Raw genomic sequence first — 21101 nt, forward strand, 5'->3', positions numbered from 1 at the left:
TCTCTTTTCAGGGATTTACAAAGGCTCCACCCTTTCCTGGATTACTTGAATACGCTTGGTGCACAAAATTCAGACAAGCAATATCTGTCTGGAAATTGAAAAGAAAAAAAAAACATTGCTTAAGTCAGTTGAGAGGATTCTATATGCCTCCATATAGCCGGCCTGTGCCCAAATTCCTACTCGGGGAAGTATTCTGAAAACCACTTTGACCCTCTGAAAGAAACTCTCACTGCCTACAGAAACATCTCCGTTGTGAGCGTTCTACACACACAGATGCGACTACATACCCCAGCCGGAAGGGAGGGGGCTGCTGATCCAACGGGAGTGGCCCTGGTAAGGAGGAGAAAAAGAAAACGTAGACAATGTCGCTCGTGACTGACTAAAGTAAAAAAAAAAAAAAGCGTTGGCCGCGCGCGAGCGGCCGGAGACGCAAAATGTGGTGGGGGAGGGGGAGAAGCGGGAGTTGTGTGTGCGCGTGCGTCATCGCGATCGCTCTGAAAGCGAAAGTGATCGCGATGACGCACACGAGTTTTCAAAGTGCTGCTGGCGGCCGGCTGCGCGCGTGCACGATCGCGTGAACTCAAGCGTTAGGCCAGCCAGCAGCACTTTGAAAATCCCACATACAAAATGTCTCTTCGAGCGCTGGGGCTCAACGAGACCTAAAAATGAATGTGTCGTTGTGTAATGTAACTAGTGCTCATGTAAAGCGCTTACCTTGTGGTCGAGTTCGAGCTCTATAAAACTGCAAAAAAATAAATAAGGGAGATTCGTAGATCGGGCCATTAATTTGAATAAGAAACTAACGCATCAGGAGCTGGACTGCAGTGCACATATTATTTATTACAAACGTATAACTGCATTTCTGTTGTTTTAGTGACTAATCATCAAGTCGCCCCTGTGTGTCATTTGTCCAGATGAAAACCCTCACATCTTACATCAGTTGGTCCACGTTATTGTCTCCTACTGAGAATACACCAAAGCCGATGAAAATTATAATAAGCGCTTTTCCGCTAATCACTACAAAAAGTCTCTGCGCAAACTAACGATTTCGCAAATAACCACAACAATTGCTGCACCTGTGTAAAGAGAGATGCAATCATCAGTGTTTGCAGAGGCACTCGCTGTCCACAACACGGCCCCAGATGTCAAAACAAAAAAAAAACATCATTCACGACCATATCACTCGTGGTCATTGAACTTCGAAATATATCTGCACAAGGAGCGAAACGCCTTTGCACGAACAGCATCTCTGGCTGTCACTCTACCTAAACGTGTCCAAACTATTGATTTAAGATTCATTAAATGAATTGATTGGTGTTTGGGCTGGAACTCAAGATCGCATTCACGGCCGTTGCAGGTGTAAAGCTTTACTGCGCCACCTAGTGGTAGGAGTTTGTATATACACACACATTCATTTCTGCCAATTGTGTGGTGACTGGAGAATGAATGTAGGTTACCTTTCTGATCGAGCGATTAGGAATATGCAAACACGGGAGACATACACAGATGCGACTACATACCCCAGCCGGAAGGGAGGGGGCTGCTGATCCAACGGGAGTGGCCCTGGTAAGGAGGAGAAAAAGAAAACGTAGACAATGTCGCTCGTGACTGACTAAAGTAAAAAAAAAAAAAAAAAAACGTTGGCCGCGCGCGAGCGGCCGGAGACGCAAAATGTGGTGGGGGAGGGGGAGAAGCGGGAGTTGTGTGTGCGCGTGCGTCATCGCGATCGCTCTGAAAGCGAAAGTGATCGCGATGACGCACACGAGTTTTCAAAGTGCTGCTCGCGGCCGGCTGCGCGCGTGCACCATCGAGTGAACGCAAGCGTTAGGCCAGCCAGCAGCACTTTGAAAATCCCACATACAAAATGTCTCTTCGAGCCAGCGCAAGCGCTGGGGCTCACCGAGACCTAAAAAAGAAAAAGGAATATCCACAAAAGAAGAACAGGCTTCTGGGTTCTAGGGTTCTAGGTCTCTGGTCGGAGCGCAACAAAAATGTAGTGTTGAGGAAGATATGCACGGTGATAATGAGATTAAAGCAACATTACTACCACTTCTGCATCCGACACCAGAAGACTTGGTGATGAAAACACTGAAAGAAGATACTTAGGTCAACGTTGAAACTTTACTCCAGGTCACTGTAGTGTTCTACGCTTCTAACCTGCGAAGAGGTGTGGCACCGTGGCCAGGGCGACTGACTCTGGAATCGGGGGATCATGGTTCGATCCCCGGCGCCAGAGGCAGCTTAGTCCAGCACCATGTGACTCTGGGCAATAGCTTGCTTAATCTTCCCGATGGCCCCCAGCGCCTAGAGACCCTTACGGGTGATTGTTCACGCTTTACAAATGTGGATTATTATTTACATTTTGTGTATCAATTTCCTGTGTCATGTATTTCCTGTGTCCTTGTTTCCTGATGATGTAGCGATGTTCCATTCTGAAACCTATCTCTAGTCGCCAGGAGAAAAGTCAGAACTCTCTGGGCTTTATCCTGAGTAACTAGCGATAGCTGTGGGTCCTCTTCTTTGAAGCTTGTTTTGAAAAACAAACCTTATTTGTGGATCTACCATCGGCTCCTGCGCCGTCAGTCAGCCACCCCGATACCTCAGTCACTAACCTAGGGGTTGACCAAGCTTTGACTCATGCTTGGAAAACCATGATGTGCTGGTGCGAAAATTTGGTCTGGGATGGTAGAAACGTGGGTCAGTGAGTAATGTCAGTTTAAATGATCTCTTTTCATAGCTTTTGTAGAAACTTCTTTTTCCGGCGATTCCATCTGAAGGTTGGGCTCCATTGGAAACAACCCTTAAAGGTTCGGCTAGTATCCCACATGCCTTTCTCCTCGTCAACAGGGTGCAAAGAAATCCTCTAAAACGTCCTTACATGTCCTCCCCCTGGCCTGGGCTGGTCATTGGCTGCAAACTGACGGCAGCTCAGTCACACTGTAAAACAAGCGCTGAGAGGCGACATAATTGGCGAGCGTGTGCTACAAAAAAAGTGTAACATAGCCAAAATCTTAGCATTCGGGAGAAGATATCAGATGGAAACAGTCTAGACAAATATCAGTTCCAGGAATAGGAGGATATTATTAAATTCATGTCTTCACAATAAAGCCAACACTTATGAATTGTGCAGAGTAGGCACTTTCTCAGAAAGTTGTTGAAACCATCTATAGAAAACCCCAAAATCAACAAAGGGATGCACAAATTTAAATAATATAAGACACACAATCTCAGCGAAGAACCCAGGGACATGACTGCGGAATAAAGGGAGGTGAAACCAGGGCAACGATGGACAATGCCAATGTGTTGAAAGGTCCAAAATGGGTGGCTGCATATGGGGGTTCAATAGCACTTCTAAGTATTATGCATCTGACGAAGAGAAGGTGACTGGGCCTTGAAAGGAGAAAGGATTCAAGCTATGCACAGGGAAGAGGAGAAAAAAGAGCAGGAGAGAAAGGGACAGTTCAGTAAAACAGCTAGGGCTCCCTTCAAGTTTGGTGAAATGTGGTCCTAACACCACTTATCTGCCCGGAGTTACTGCTACCGGGGGCATTGGTAACTCCATGGAGACAAAAATACCCCTTTTTGTGGCATTTGGGGAAATAACTTGCAGGAATCTAAATTCCCACTTTGATGACACATGGTATTCACCTAGCGATTTCAGTAGCTCTCCGCATCAGGGACCCATTTTGATCGATGCAGCATAACGTCGCGTAATCCTGACGTCAGCAGTAGCGCTCACTGCGATTATTAGGCGCACTCAGGAGGTGGACATCAATGCAGGGGACATCAGCCGCATGAGATGGAGGAGCTGGATACATAGCGAGCTAAGGACACATTATGAAGAGGAGATGGTGCAACATTGCACAGTTGATGGTTGATTAAGGAACTAAGAGTAAGAAGTCCAAAGCACTTGGGTTTGCGTTCGTGTCTGGTATAGAAAACGAGGATTGGAGCTCATTTTGCCTGTGTGTTACAAGTGTGGAAGTGTAGCAAGATGGCGGATGCTCTGAGGGCAGGAAAACATATTTCAGTGTTACAGTAATAGGAACAATCGAAGTGAAGAGCCCCTTCTGAGGTGCGGGTAGGGGTAGTAGTGTTTATGTATGTATATATATAATTCACTGAAAAAACCATAGGTTTCACACATGTTATAGTTAGCGGAAATTTTACTGATAAAAAACCAATGAAATTCCCCCGTTATAGTTAGTGCAGGAAACTATAACTCACGCGACCGCAATCCTCTGCTGATGCTAATACTGTATTTAGACACTTATTTGCCCATGTCTTCTTCCATTAAATTTTAGCTATACATATATTACAAATATTTTTTTTTCATAAAGACACATATGTCATCAGCAGAAGATTGCGGTCGCGTGAGTTATAGTTTCCTGCACTAACTATAACGGGGGAATCTCATTGGTTTTTTATCAGTAAAATTTCCGCTAACTATAGCATGTGTGAAACCTATGGTTTTTTCAGTGAATTTGCAAGGTTTTTTAAATGCTAATTCCTAACTATAACGTGTGTGAAACCTATGGTTTTTTCAGTGAATTTGTACGTTTTTTTAAATGCTAAGTTACTTTACGCCATTCGTGGCGTGTGCGCCCACTTAACGCAGTTCGTTCCGTGCGCGCACAGTGAGCACGCGGTGCGCTTCGCGCACCGCGCGCCCACTTTACGCAGTTAGTGCCGTGCACGCACGGTGGGCACGCGGTGCGCTACGCGCACCGCGTGCCCACGTTACGCTAGATGGGCCATGTACGCACGATGCGCTTCGCGCACCGTGCGCACATGGAGGACATATTATGCGCTTCCTTATGATAGGTAATCTGTTGAAATTTTTTGGGGAAATGCTGTGCTCTTATATGCCATGCCTTCGGCCACCATTTGCACACGGGGTGGAGAGAGTGGGTTTTTTATTTTTTAAAATAATTTTTTACCGTACGCGTACGGTAAGCGTACGGTAAGCGTAATCGGCGACATTTTCGAAAAATAAAAAATTACCGTTTTTTGCCTTGGGGGATCTTTGAAGACTCAACTAACATGGTTATGTGCATGGGCGCTGTCTAAACAGCCCCTTTATATGTTTTTGGCATTTGTTTATCAGCTCCCCCCTCAGAGTGCGAGAGAGAAAATGGCGGCCGCCGCTTCCTGGTTTCGACCGATTCGAATGTTTACTAAGATCTAAGGGCCAATCAGAATCGCGCTCGCGCACGCCACCGTACGCGTACGGTAAGCGTACCGTAAGCGCACCGTAAGCTGGCTCAGATATATATATTGATTTAAAGGCTATTTTCTCAGAATCTACTGAACAGATTTACACCAAACCTACAAAAGGCACTTCCTTGACCTGAGGACTACCTCTCTGCCAAATTTCAAGTAATTCTGTTCAGCCGTTCGGGCTGTAGCTGTGTCTAAAGGTCCTATGGAAAAATGCATGGGAAAAACGCATTTTGGGACCCCCCTTTTATCTCAGCCCCCGCTTGACGAATCCCCCCGAGACTTTCAGGGTAGGAGCGGAGCGTAGCGCCCCACCTATTTTGAAAAATTCGCGAGGATTCGTCAACCGGCGCCAAAGTTATTCAAAATAGAATGTTGCGGATTTCCTATGGAAACGTGGTCCTAACTATAACTACCTACTGGCGACCGCCAGTAGGTAAAATATATATATATATATATATATATATATATATATATATATATATATATATATATATATATATATATATATATATATATACACATATATAATATGTGGTATTTGTGCAGTGAAAACCTAGCCAAAAAAGGCAATGGACTGCTCTACAGGTTCAAATGTAAGTATAGGGTTAAATAATGATGGGCGAGGTAACTAGTTATTGAATTGTTACTGCTTTGTGATGTAGTGTCTTTTAAAGCGGGGTATCTTCAACTCTTTCCTAAATTGGAGTAGCATTGGGTGCTTCTTATAGATAAAGGGATGTTCTTCCAGATCCTGGGTGCATTGATGGAGAAGGCCTGCTGCCTGTTTTTTTCTTTTTTTTTAGTCTCCAGTCTGATGGTGGGGTGTCTGCAGCATTCGTTAGAGGCACTAGAGATGGTGAGCTTGTCTGCAAGATAAGCACGGGTGCTTGGTGTGATGGCTTCGTTACTGATGCTGCCGGTTTTGAACATGGTGCAGGCCAAACAGGAGAGCCAATCGAGTTCCATCCGAGTAGTAATGACGCAATCATATTTTCGGCCTCAACATGTCTGGACGAGACATGTTAAGACATGTAGGATGCCCCTAAGGGTGCCAGCATGGGATCCGGCAGGCTGTGGAGCAGTGCATATCCACAACTGAGATGCAAGAGGAGAAGGGCTTGAACAGCTGTTCTGAGGATGCTTTCTGTAAAAAACGGTTTCTCTGTTTTTTAGAAGACAGAGCGGCTTTGATCCTACCACACTAATAAACTAGCAATTCTATCTTTTACTATTAGACAACTTACTAGTACTCAATTTACCCACTTTTGAAGGCTGGAAGGGTGAGTCTGCCTTGTGGGATTTAAACTTGTGACCTATACATTACCAGAAATGTCATCAGGGACCGAACCACCTTCTATGCAAAATGTGTGCGTCAACAGAGTGAAAAGCCACAAACTATTGCACAATGGCCAGTGAGTCAGTCAAAAGCATCTTTATTCGGATAATCAAATATCCATAAAAGAAAAACCACATTAAAAGCACATAAATACATATAAAGTATAAAATATTAAATAAAAGACAATTCATTACACACAAAAGTGACATATAAAAGCACTACAGTTTCAACGGGGCAGTCTTGACCGAGAGAAACATTATAAACAATAGAACACAATTCATTACACACAAAAATAAAAACAAGCCTATGGTGGCATGTATAATCAATGAAATTGCAACAGGGATATCTTAATCAGAAAGCAAAGTACGCCGGGTCCGTACTACTGCATTACGAAAGAGCCGACATATAAGCTTGTCTAATCATCCAGCATTTGTAAGACAAAACTGAATGCCACCTTAAAATCCCTAATATTGTGTTTTTTAATGAGCGGAAGTAAAAAGTGCTTTGTATATCTTAAATAAAAGTTGCAATAAAGTGCAAAGAGCTGCATGGACTGACCCGAAGTCCCATCACAGGGGCAAGGCCAGGCAGTGAGATGGCTGAACACACAATTTTAGATAGCTGTATCTAACTACACATATAATTCGAGCTCTTACCTTGCATGGATTGCTTTTGAACCATCCATTTGGAGGTCAGTTTATTCACATAGGGCCTCATGTAGGTAGCCAAATACCGGTCGGTAACGGCCGATTTTCGGTAATTATACCGTTACCGACCGGTATTTTGGCTTTTGAGATGTAGGGGGAGAATTTCTGTATTCGGAATTTACCGAATCGGTAAAATTACCGATTCGGTAATTTTACCGATTCGGTAAATTCCGAATACAGAAATCAGATGTAGGGGGACTGTGTGTTGTGTGTGGGGATTTGTTATTTACCACCAACTAATAGTTGGTGGTAAATGACGAATATGTGTGTAAATGCATTATTTTGCCCGTAGATGTGTGCAATGTGGCAGACACACATGCCCTCAGGGCATGTATGTGTGCCACATGTGCACACATGGCCGAATCAGGGGTGCAACAGGGTGTCAATGTGACACCCTGCCACCCTTGCATGTGCTCCCCCATTACCGAATCGGTAATGAGGCATACCTTCCCATCAATGGGAAGGTATGCCTCATTACCGATTCGGTAAATACCGATTCGGTAATTACCGAATTATTCCGAATCGGTAATATTTACCGACCAATTACCTACATAGCATTTACCACTTCATAAATACCGAATCGGTATGATTCGGTATTTATGAAGTGGTAAATGCCAGCCCACCTACATGAGGCCCATAGTGTAAGTATGAGGTATTGCCTGTCTGTCGGGAATGCTTTCCTTTGCTGTCGTTGCCCCTTTCAGGGTTCTTCTTTGTGTTAAATGTGCCTCCCCCTGAAGCAAAGATATGGAATCTGTTCTTCATGGATGGCATCCCTTCAGTAGCTCCCATGCTGCTTGAGATAGTATGAGGTGATATCCAAACGCCCTGCGCATATATGTAAGTGTCGACAGATGACGTGCAATCGCCAGAGAAAGTAAAATGCTTCTTTGTCGGAATAAGCAGTACTGGAAAGGATATATCTCACCACGGCTTCACCCAGTACATACTCACACATACACCTTGTCACTGCTACATCAACTCTGGATATAATAAATGTCTATTATCAACACATACCATTTAATCTTCAATGTCTTTACATTCTTTGTCAGCACCAATAATCATGCATATTTGACCGCTGCCCCTTGGCTCTAAAATCAAACCTTTCCCTTAGCCTAAGTCATAATCTAACTCTATTATATCATATGTATTTGTGAAGTCACCCCTTTACGGAATCTTCATACTGTTTAGGAAATGTTTATTGCTACCAATTCACTGGAACGCATTGTATTTAGCCTGGGAGTCTCAGTTGACTTGCTGGGATTCGAACTTGTGACCATGAAGCGAAAATAAAGATTCCTGGAGTGGATGCTTTACTCAACTGAGCCAACAAACCCAGTACCTTATTGTATTTTATTGTACCACTAAATATATGTCCAAGTCGTCTTGTACCCCTACCTCGTGGCCGCATCCTCATTCTAAAGCTAACCCTTAGCTTTTCTCTGACTCCCAACCCCAATAGAGTGACCCTTAATCCTAGCTCTAGCAGTGTGAATGTGGTAAAGATGATGTATATGGCAGCATAAACAGAGCAGTCATGCAGCTGAGAGAATTAAGGGGCCAGCTGCAGAGATATTGCTGCAGCCTGAAGGGTAGGGGCGTAGTTCCTCCGCGAGGATGACACGTCACGCGGCCTTTCATCCTCCTGAGATGAATAAATTGAGTACTACGCAGCTGGATAAGAGTAGCGTGTTGGGCTTCGAGAGCGGTACTAGCGCCATATTAAAAACTTCATTTCACATTTTTATTTGACATTACAAGTGCGAGGGAAGAGCTTGGATTCACAAACAGCAATAGAGCTGAAACACATAAAAAGATATATATGTTTGAAAAAGACACATGGTTTCCAATTTATTTCCAAAGCAAATATGTTCCTTGGGATGAGCAATGTTCAGAGAGAGGTTGTAAACCTGACAAGATACACACTGCTCCAGCTGGGTGTGTATAACTTCCTGAAGCCACCCTCGGATTAAGAACAGCTATTAAGCTATTAGAGATGCCGACATTTCAGCCACTCGGGCTCTAGGGGTTGATTGTGTAGCAGTCAGTGTTGCTAATGAAATGGTTGAACGTCTTACAGCTTATTAAAATCCTGTGACAAAGTAAGAAAAAAAAATTGCATCAATAAATGCCAACCACAAAGGCCTTAATTAGCTCTGATGCCTGTTTATTTCTCTCTCTATAGATGTTAAGAAGATCTGCAGGGAATGCCTTTCCGGAAAGCTAAAATGGCAAAAGATAATTCCGCGTTCTCGACTATCCCTGGCATTGCCTCAGAAAGCAAGCGTCCGCTGTGCTCCCGTGAGTCCAAGCTCACCGTTCGAGCGGAGAGGAAGTTTGAGAAGGCGGACAGGAAGTCGAGACGGCGGCAGCGGTACGTAGAGAAGGATGGCAGGTGCAACGTTCAGCATGGGAATGTGCGGGAGACTTACCGCTACCTCACCGACATCTTCACCACGCTGGTGGACCTCAAGTGGCGGGTCAGCCTTTTGGTCTTCATCATGGCCTATGCAATCACTTGGCTGTTTTTTGGTGTAATATGGTGGTTCATTGCCTATTGCCGGGGAGACCTGGACCATATAGAGGACCAAACATGGACGCCATGTGTGAACAATCTTAATGGATTTGTTTCCGCCTTCCTGTTCTCCATAGAGACAGAGACCACAATTGGTTATGGGCACCGGGTCATTACAGACAAATGCCCAGAAGGGATTATCCTGCTACTTCTTCAAGCCATCCTAGGCTCTATGGTCAATGCTTTCATGGTGGGCTGCATGTTTGTCAAGATCTCCCAACCCAACAGGAGAGCAGAGACACTGGTCTTCTCTTCCCATGCAGTTGTCTCACTCCGGGATGATCGCATGTGCCTCATGTTTCGGGTAGGGGACTTGCGACAGTCGCACATTGTGGAGGCCTCTATCCGGGCAAAACTCATCAAATCAAAGCAGACCCAGGAGGGCGAGTTTATCCCTCTCAACCAAACAGACATGAATGTGGGCTTTGAGACTGGGGACGATCGCCTGTTCTTGGTTTCCCCTCTCATCATCAGCCATGAGATCAACGAACACAGTCCATTCTGGGACATCTCCAAGCAGCAGCTCAAGAAGGACGACTTCGAAATTGTTGTGATCCTAGAAGGCATGGTGGAAGCCACAGGTATTATATCATTTAACTATTTAAACTCGAATACGCATTTATTTTCCAGGCTTTGCTAACAGAAACAGTGTACAGAGCTAACATCAAACATTCATCAGAACTGGGGGGGGGGGTGATCAGTGTTTGGGATAGACAATGGTTAGATACTGTATGATAATTACAGCAGCTGCATGATATGCTCTATGTTAGAGATGGCTTCCATAAGGATTAGTGGAGTCGGGTTGTCTTGTTGATAAGAAGGATATGTTGGATGAGAGTTTCTGTACCAGGGCTTATATGTAGGAAATATCAGGGAGAAATGAGAGACATAACCGGGTGGGGTCACCTGGATGTTAGGTAATGTTAAAAGGATTTATTTAGCACAAACATTTACCCGGAGGTATCAAGGCACCGACCAATTGAAAATTGAGGAGCAGCAGGATGATTTCAATGTTGTGAGACAACGTTAAATTTGAGATTGAATCCACCACCCAGTAGTGTTGACAGAGATCGTCTCTTAAAGTGTAGCATGAGGAACTTGTAGAGAAACCTGTTGACCATCTGAGGCACTCCACTTGATGTCCCTCAGGAGGAGATGTAGATAGCTAAAGGAAGGTTGAAGAGGGTGCGGGAGGTTAAGCTTAGAACGATCGCGAGGCCAGGAAAAGGCTGTTGCATTAGTCGGCCTAGGGAGAACTAGTGCATGGATATGGGTGTTGGCAGGTAGAACCCTTAGGGAGGGGAGGATTTTGTCATTGTTCATCAGGTGTATTGACAGAGGAAGGCATTGTAGTTGGAAATCATTATTATTCTGTGAAATAATCCCTAACATTGTAGATTGATCGGAAGGGAAGAATGATGCAGTGGTTTTAAGGAAAGTAGATGATATTGTCCTGCAGTTATTAAACATCATAGTAAAGTATCAATATATTCTGAGTACAGTAAGTGATTCTATAAATGCCTATTTGTTAATGTTCCACTATACAGGGGAGAGGAGTTGGCCTAACGGTTAGGGCGCTCGACCTCGGTCATGGGGGAACTGGGCTTGAGTCTTGGTAATGAAGCTAAACATCCTGTGATTCTGGGCAAATCACTTAATCTCCCTGTGCCTACCAAAAAAAGGAATGTGTGTCCTCATGTAACATAACTGGTGATATGTAAAGTGATACCTGATTGGATTCGGGTCAAGTTTGTGCTATATAAAACTCAGCAACAAAAAAAAAATACATCACACATAGTGAGATGTGTAAGTCTCACCAGCAGTCTTCTGACAAAAACAGATTTTTATTGAGGCTGTAAAAAAAATCCGCAGCCAAGAACCTTCTTGACTTAGAAGAGGGGCAAACATAGAGTCAAATAAAGAGCGACTGTCACGGGAGGATATCAGAAATGTCCATTGTAATTTCATAGGCGTGGCTGCAGAGCACAGAACAAATAAAAAATGCTGTTCTGGAGGCAACTTTATAGTACTGATGTACACAACAGAAACACATGCCCTGTCCTATGGGCTGACAGTGTACATCTCTTACACATAACACAAAAATCCATGTAATATTCATTTGATATGAGATTTGCTTTTTGAATCAGCATTTTGTACATTATTCATCTAGACACAAACCTTAAGGCAACTAGGCTTGATGGAGAATAGCGGTTCCTATGCAGGATGCTTTGTGGCACTCCACCGGTCAAACAAGATTAACTTTCCCATCGCTACTCTATGCGTCTTTATGATCTGCTTTATTCAAGATTTATTTCCCCAAAGAGACGTACTTCTTACTGGCAGGTAGACCATCCCTCTTCCACCTACAACGAACCTTCAATCGAGTGATTCCTTTCTACTGTATTTCCAAAGACGCGTCTCAGGGATGTGTTTTGGGCAGCCTCTCCCATCCCACCATTGGTTTTTTGCACTGGCATATGTATAGGGGTGACACTGGTCTGGCAATGGCCATACCTCAGAGTGTGGGTTCTGAATATGAAGAAGGGAATATCATTATACCTTAATATCATAGCCATAATATCGGAGACAAAAATGTCAATAGGTAAATATTTATTGATTTTCCAAACCTAACTCCACACACACATATGTGTGTGTGTGTTTATGTATATATTTTTTTCAAGGTCACAAGGTACATAGATGTGGAGTTAAGAATAGTAGATTTGTACTTCCTTATATTCACTTACCTTTCGATATTTTTGTATTCAATATTTTGGCTATGATATTGAGGCACAACGATATAGCCCTACGAATATTCCAGATTATATTATAACCCTATCTCAGTCTACTAGCATCACAAAATGTAATTTAGATCATAGGCTCATTTTCCTACTGTTTCTCTTCTCCTGTTTTTCCTGTTGGTAGCTTAAATTGTGAGCAGAATCACTACTTACTAATTATGTGAAATTGTCTCTTGTTAGAGAATGAATGTCTGAGTGTGACCAGTTGTAACACCTTTTCCCAGATCTGTAATGTTGCAAGGACCACCTAGTTGTACCAAGGTTGAGACTGCAAATATTCCCTACTGGCACAGGCTACTGGGTTTGGGTATGCAGCAAGAAACTAGGGACATAAAGCGGCCCCTGAAGCATCTTTCTTCACTGTACATCAAGATCTCCAGGAATTTCAGCACCATGGATAGCTGGAGAGCTGTCCACAGTGAAGATTATTTTTAAATGGGAGCCTATGGAGGAGACTAGATGTCTGATGAAGAATAAGGAGTTATTGACTTTATAAACTGCCCCTTAGTGCGGACTAAAGTTCTCCTGCGAAACCTATTTCTATTTATGGCAACTTTTGTTAGACAAGCCAAATCCAAAAAGAGTAAAATAATAATAAATAATAATAATCCATACTTGCAAAGCGCAAACATATAACCCCTTATGGTTTCAAGGCGCTGTGGGCCGTCGGAGAGATTAAGTGAGCTTTTGGCCAGAGTCACATGATGCTCAGCTGAGCAGCCTCTGGCGATCAAACCGTGATCCCCATGCGCCGGAGTCTGCCACTCTGGAGTCTGCCACTCTGGAGTCTGCCACTCTGGAGTCTGCCACGCAACACCTCTCCCTAGAACAACAGTGATCATTAACTTGGATGAAACAGAGTAAAAGCTCTTTCTTTGGTGCTGATGTACAGAGGGATCTATGAGTAGCGGATGGACGACTCTTTTACGTACTCTCATAAGCAATGGTGAATCAGCCCCAAAACTCCCTTTTAGTCAAAGTGTAAAGAGACCACAGTCCTTTCAATTTGTCCTAATTGTATATGAAAAAACCCTAAATATTCCTGCTTTATTCCCAGTTTAGATGTTTTGGGGCTAATTCACAAAGGCGTGTAAGAGGTAACACAGGAGTACAACTTTATGTAATGTCAATACCCAGTGTTAGTGCAGGAGTTTTTATGATGCCCGTGCAATGTATAGATTTTAAGGGCTGATTTCTCTTGATCTCCAGGAAGAATTCTAGCCTGAAGGCCCAAAGGGGTCTCCGGTTACCACACAAGGGACTTTGTGGTCCACGTCAAGAAGCTCTAAATCTGGCCAATGCTTGAGTAACTGAGTTCCGGATCTCACAAAATTCAGGTAGCTCAGGAGGACACCAAGTGTGGCTAAAGGGCATTTCTCCTAGTACATATCCCAAACAGAATGTTGCAGATCCTTTCTTATGTCACGTCGAATGGAGGCTTCGTGGGTGCTGGTGGATGGGGCAAGATGAGCATTCCACAGGCATAAAAACAGAAAGAAAAGGCCAACTTTACATTGATGGTTATTCCGAGGCAATATACTGCTACAGGAGTGTCTAACATAAGTCAGCGAGGGTGAAATCATGTCACATGGTCAGGATAACAGGATAAGATGGATTTACAATTAACCAGTCCAGATGGAATTACCTACAGAGTGGGTATCCTGAAAGTCTGGCACAGATCTGGCCTCCTGACCCTACCCTGGACTTTGATGCACTACTGCTTCTGATGAGGTGTAGGAAGGGCTTTCTGGCAGTATGTGTCAGAGTATGGGGGATTCTGGCCTCAGCTGGTTTCTCCACACAGATTCGCTGAGCGGCACATACCGCGCAGTGATGGGCGGAGTTTCAGTCTTAGTTTTAGCCCCAAGGAGGTGAGCAACATGCAGATCCATTGGTCAGGCAGGCACTAGAACGTCACACAGCCTAGTAGGGTGAATATGTTCATCCCAGTGCTGGAGTTGAGTGTTGACTTATAGTCCCACTTCACTACATCTTGGAATCCACCCGATGACAATCACAGATAATCCATCCTAAATGCTTGAAGCCGCACCCAATCAAGTTGGGATTGCTTGTGTCGGCATGTTCATGTTCAGTGGAAGGAGGTGCTGCTCAGCAAAGCATGTTTGTCCTCACCGCTCAACAGTCCACGTTAGCTACAAACAAGAATCTATTCGGCTCTGAGGAGTCCCTTTCATTCCTTTCGTGGAACATCCTTGAAGCTCTTTCTGTACGCCAGGTCCAGCCCTTTCCCCGACGGTGCAGCCCCGCCACTGCACGGAAATGACGTTCTGGAGAAACTTGGTATTTCTCCATTTCAAGTCATTTTCTAGTGATTTGATCCCTCTGGGCTGTGCAGGTTGTCTCAAAGAAGAAGAACTGACAACTCTTCAATTTGCAATCGATTACAAAGCATTCTTTATCGATTGTGGCCCAGCTCTGCTCCAGAAGTAGCAATTAGCCCCATATTAAAGCCAGGGCGTTTCTCCTTTCCCTTGCTGGGCAAGTATATCCACGGTAACAAGGTCAGAGGAAACAGTCTGCAAAATGAAGATCTGACAGAAGTTGGCCCCTCCAAAAACTGTGCTTCAAAGAGAGGTTGACTCAGGAATCGAAGACCAGCTAACACTGCAAGGGCGGCTCCTCCGATAAGGCGGAGGAGCGTCGCCCGACTGCTTTTCAGCAGTGTAAAAAAAGGAAAAATAAAATGATAATAACTCGATGTTATTCTTTTTTTCTTTTTCCGTGCCGAGGCAGTTTTGCAGGGCGGCTGCTCTGCTCACAGAGCAGGGGGAGGGGTGTTGCGCACTCTGTAAGTGAGCATGACGGTTTAGCCGGCCGTCTTGGGCCGGCCAAACAGTCATGCACACTTAGCATGTCCTCCACCCAAGCTGAATTACAGCCTGGGTGTAAAACATGCACAGGCTGAGCGCCGTGACCAATCATGACACTGCTAACAGCAGCGTTGTGATTGGCTTACTGGAGCATGTATGCTTCCTGCTTCCGTTCCTGGCCGGATGCGGAGAGACAACGGAGGAGAGACACAGTGACGAGGTACGTTTATTTCTATTTTTAAACACTCTCGACCCCGCCACAGCCAATCTGTGCCAGCCACCGCTGTTACACAGTCCAATCCAATTAGTTTTTTTAGGCCGCTTCGGAAAGTCAGCATAGCTAAAGGTGCATATGTTGAACCGTGGTGTTCTACAAAGTTCTAATAATGACCAGTAATGCCAAAAAGTATCTTAACATATGTCTATTGACTTAGACAATTTATACTTAAATGGTCCACTTTCCTTTACCCACACTAGGTTCTGCCAAATATGGTACAGTCTTGTCTTGATTGTGAGCTGTGTCATTTTCCAAGCATCACAAACCTTTTTCATGTGGGCCAGGTGATGTTCCCAAGTATCCCACAAAAGTTGATAGGGACTCATGCAATCTATTTAAGGTGTTATTTAAAAGGCCCTACTGGGTAGCTGCTGCTTTCTTTAATCCAAAAGGCGCAACACCAACTGAACCAGGCAACTTCACACTTTGCAAATGCAGTTTTCTCCCTCGCCTTGGTAGAGAAGGCAAACAAACAATGATCACTGGTTAAATCGGAGAATTTCAAGCAGTGAGTATCCCTGTATATGTCAAGTCTCTTCTGTTCTGGGGTTTTTATATAGTGTATGGCTACCCAGAGGCCTCCCAGCGCTGAAACAGATATCACAAGTCAACAGAACTACAGGGAAAATTAATAACTAGAAAGCCAGGTCTTGAAGGCCTTGGGAAAAGAGAGTTCATTCTCTAATAAGCATGGTTCCACAGGTAGGTATACCACCTGTATATGTCAATGAGTTAAATATCTCATACTGTGTCTCCATTTTGATTAGAGACCTGCACGCACTATATGCGACACAGAAGGATAAGTCTATTGATCCGACTTCAACACCAATAGGCTAGCCCGAAGTCCATCATTTTGACAGAATGCAGCCTGATATACTCATAGGTTCAATGCGGCATCCTGTCGGTCTTTAATGTTAATGGAAAACTAGAACAATAACATATTATGGATTAGAAGATACATGGGAAAGTTAATGCATTTGAATAAAGAACAACAGATGCCAATGTAGGTTTTCTCCGTGTATCCATGGCATTGTTGGATACAGCCATGGCACTCCTTAATGGATACATACCATTCGTCGCGTAAGCCATATTCTCATGTTTACGGAAGAACGGCTGGCCTCGGTTGCAGCTATTAATCCTCCTTTCCTGGGAATTTAAGATCCTGCTACTGAACATTAGTCCACCCTGTTCCGGAAAGGCAGGGCATTTTCTTGTGGGTGCTGAATATGGGTGGAGTGGGCCTGCAAAAGTAATCTCTTGCTACGCCTACTCAATCAAAAAACTGATTGAACAGCTTGTGAAAGTGACTGCCCATGTCTTTTCCATACAGGGTTCCTCCCAAGCTCCAAGGCAACATGTGGTCCCTCAGTGGGGCAAGGCTCTGTGATGTCCTCTTCCCATATACAGGCTGAGTTCCCTGCACCCCACCCACCTCACATGTCTCCAGGAGCCTCATAAGTACATGTGAGAAATGTTCTAGGAATTAGACAATCAAAATATTGGTCTAGTTATATGCCATGTTCACCCTGGATCTACTGGCTCTTTAATTGTAATTTGTCCGTCAAAGCCAGAGTCTTTGGGGAATAAGGTGGGAATACATTTGCACGAGGTGCTTCCACAGTCACAGTTTTCGGTGCCAGAATGTGCCCCTCTGGAGCCAAAATTGAAGTCTGTGTCCCGCCTGCAGGAGGACCCCACCAGCAGTGCACACCACTCAACCGGCAGACACTTGTACAATTGGTGATAGGTTCCCAGCAAGCAGTAACCATGGTTTCCAGCTGCAGGGAGCCCATTCTTTTCTAATAAACAATATGGGCTATAGTATTTGATGGAACCAGAGCATTCTTCCATAGGGAAAAGAAAACGTGCACCCAAATCCACAATTATTGTGCTACTTTTGAGGAGTCAAGGACTTGAAGAATAAAACCGTAGGATTACTAAACAAGAAAATCTAGATTAACTTCCATATTACGATTTTGATTCAGCATATTCACAAAATGTCTTTCAAGAGTGGACCAGGTTGAGTAAAAAGCACAAAGGTGGTATATCACAGTAGTTTTCCTGATCACACCAGTCTCGTCTTGAGATATTTTAGTAAATGATTTTGTTGTTTACAAGCATTGACTGCAAAGTGTTGTCCACCATCTTAAATATTTCACAGTTTAGACTTGAACCTTTGTGAAAAACCAAAGCCATGGACTTGCATGACCAGTAAGAATCTGTCAGTCCAGGTCAGACATCTCTACCCTGCATGAAGAGGCCCCCCTGCAAAGGACAAATCATCCACTAAAAAGAGATGCAGAAAAGCCACTCAACAGTGAGTCAAAATGCATTATACTGAAAGCAGTAGACCTTTAAAGCACAGTCAACAGAAACAGATTTCCTGTTTCCCAGTGGGAGCCAAACCATCTGCATCTGACACAGACGTGGGGGGGGGGGGATGAAGGGCAGAGCTGTACACCTGGCATAAAACTGAGTTATATAATCATCACAGCACCTGGGTCATGCTGGGAGACTGCCAGGGCTCGAGATTCGCTGCTATGTTGGTAATTTATCCAAGAACAACAATTGAATGTGCACATAGATTCATGCGGTTTTATAAGGTGCTCACATACGTTCATAAACAGTGACGTGGTTGATGGCAAGTTATGGTTTCTTCTGCTCGTAAGACTATGTTTAATAAACAGGAATTCCCTCAAAGCACAATTAAAGTCAAGTTGTGATTACTCAACAAAATCTACACATTTTTTAACTTTGCCAGTTATAGTTAGCTGAGAAAACGTTCAGACCATGGAAAAGATAACACCCTCGCCCCTAAATGTCTGATTTAAAAAAACAACCTTCTTTTTCAGATGCCTGTGGTCTGGCCTGATCATGACGGCGCAAAGATAGCACCAGTCCTACCTCCCTCTGATACACCTGCCAGAGGAAGGCTAAGGGTCTCAAATGAGAGTGCGCTAACGAGAAGCGGACCAGAGCCAATGGCACCTCTATTGTACACCATCTGTCTCTTGGTCAGTATCTCAGATATTTACATCCAGGCTTTGAGAAGCAATGCATCACGTTTCACAAGACTATCCTTCCTGCTTTGGATGGCAATTTCCACCGGCCTTCAAGTAGGGGTGGGCGGAATTTGCGAAATTCACTTTCGCAAACTATCGCGAAAATGTAAAAAATCTTCTCAAACACGCGGAAATATCGCGAAGATGCGGAAGTTTTTTTCCCGCCCGTTCGCGGTATTTTCTGCGTGGTCGCGGCTCGCCAACTCACCCATGCGGTTGCTCACGGGCGCGGCCATCTTGTTTTCACTTGTCTCGCGGTGCATGATCGCGAGAAGAAAGACGTGATCGCGCGACGAATGACGTTACTGCGGGCGCGAACTGTCGCGAGACAGCGCAAATGGCTACCAACAATCCAACATCTCGTGGAGAATGCGACCGGATCGGGAAAACTTGTCGGCGAACGCAAGGATTCAGGTAAGGTGATCGCGCGCACGCGAGAATGTAGTTTTTTTCCAGCGTGAGCAAGCAAAAAAATTCCGGTAAGATGCGGATTGCGGAAATTTTGACATTTTTGCGCTCTCCCTGGAACGCGAAAATGTCAAATTATCGCAATTTTCACAAGCGGAACGGAATTTTAGCCCAGGCCTACCTTCAAGGCTCGAGGACTAGTTGGGCTCCACGGCTACCAGCCACTTCTTCATCTTTTAGACACCAGACAGATTTCCCAGGGTGGCCTTACCATTTGACTGTTGGTATATGCAGCCCTTTAACTAACCAATAAATAGGCCTGCCTGCTGGCTGCTTTTTTTCCAGCAAGTGGACATTAGCCAATGTTATATGTGTTGCCTTGCTGCCCGCCGAGTCATATGCCACAGATTCTATTAATCGAATACGACTGCTGCGAGCAGAGTTGGCAAATGCACTGTGTGTTACTGTAGCCTGTCCTTGCAGCTGCATCTAAGGACCTGATAGGCAGGGCCACTGAAATTAAGCGGCAGGAGAGGGCCAAGTTGAGTAAATTATGCGGCAAGAAAAGGCAAATTATGCGGCATAATGCAGCATATTTTTTACAAGTAATACTTCATTATTCTGCACTTTTTACACTTGTTAACACTCTGGGCATTGGGTGGACCTCATTAGTACCAGTTTAATACTCAAATATAGCAATAAGCAACAGTAGGGTGACTAATCAATCTTTGCAAAAAGCCTTCCACGGTGCAGCAACACGTGTTACTGCATTTTTAGTAACTTTTGAATCGTTTGAGCTAGAAACAATGTTGTTTTGTCAAAATCTGCAGAGCATGCAGGAGATCATGGCTTGTGCCGCAAATGCGGCAAATCTATAATTATGTGAAAATCGCCGCATAATCCCAGTGTCCCTGCTGATGTGCGAATGCTGATAGATGGGCAAGAAGCACTTACTTATTTGGGGCGAGTCTTACTCAACCTTGAGAATGGAGTGGCACCACACATACGTTTGCTGCCTTTTCAGAGAGTACTATGTATTCTAAAATATTGCTTTGTTTGGGGACGTCAGCTGGGTTTTGAGAAGTGTTGTGAGATTATTGACCAGATGGCCTCTTAAAGCAGTTGAGGCTTTGGAACAGGTTTGGTTGTCATAGTGACATTAGGAAGACTTCCCTTTGTAGAGGGTTGCCCAGCCTAGGTTTGAGAAGCTGGGCGGAGGATTGGTAGGAGGTGGGACCAAAGCAAAACATGTGAGGGAGAGTTGTGAAAAAGAGCATTTCTTGAGGAGGTGAACACAAGTATGGAAGTATAGAGATAAAAAGGCAGGACTGGGACAATCTCTCCGTTTCCTGTCACCTCTTTATACCCGCACCCACCATTGCACCCTTGAAAGGACTGGTTGGCTCTCAATGCTCGCTTGCTGCTTCAATGTGATTTTGAATCGGGAGAAGAAGCTACTCACCTAATTCTAATTAACTTAATTATAGCAAACCTTTTTTGCAGTTTTTTCATAGCAGGAACCTGTCCCAACGGCATTTGAGCGCTTTACAACGGAATGAGACTAGTTCCACATTTGTTTTTCTATTTTTGTTTTGTTTATTGGTATTTATTTACTTAATAATTATCTGGACTTCTATAGAGTCATAGTTTATTGTCGGACGCAGTTTTCCAGTTACTCTGGAGAACATAGTTAGCTTTAACGGTGGTAGCCTTAACTAAATGCTGCTACAAAAGCTGCCTTGAGAGATAAAAGTGCAAAAAAAGTTTTGGAGAACAAGTTCCATATGGACAAAATATTGTGTCAATTATATCAAGAACAAAAATTTCGTGAAGGTGCGTCTATTGGTAAGCAAAGTTTTACTATATGTAACTCCACATATATGT

General features: G+C 44.1%; 1 protein-coding gene across 1 annotated transcript in view; it reads left to right on the plus strand.

Moving 5' to 3' along the window:
* Positions 1-21101, plus strand: part of KCNJ9 (potassium inwardly rectifying channel subfamily J member 9) — a 169072-nt gene that overhangs the window by 116019 nt on the left and 31952 nt on the right. The window contains exon 2 of the mRNA XM_085637353.1: positions 9452-10422. Within this exon, the coding sequence (XP_085493479.1) occupies positions 9474-10422 (949 nt within the window). The 5' untranslated portion in view covers positions 9452-9473. The remainder of the gene's footprint in view (positions 1-9451; positions 10423-21101) is intronic.

Source organism: Triturus cristatus, chromosome 12 (assembly GCF_964204655.1).
Source record: "Triturus cristatus chromosome 12, aTriCri1.1, whole genome shotgun sequence".
Taxonomy (NCBI): domain Eukaryota; kingdom Metazoa; phylum Chordata; class Amphibia; order Caudata; family Salamandridae; genus Triturus; species Triturus cristatus.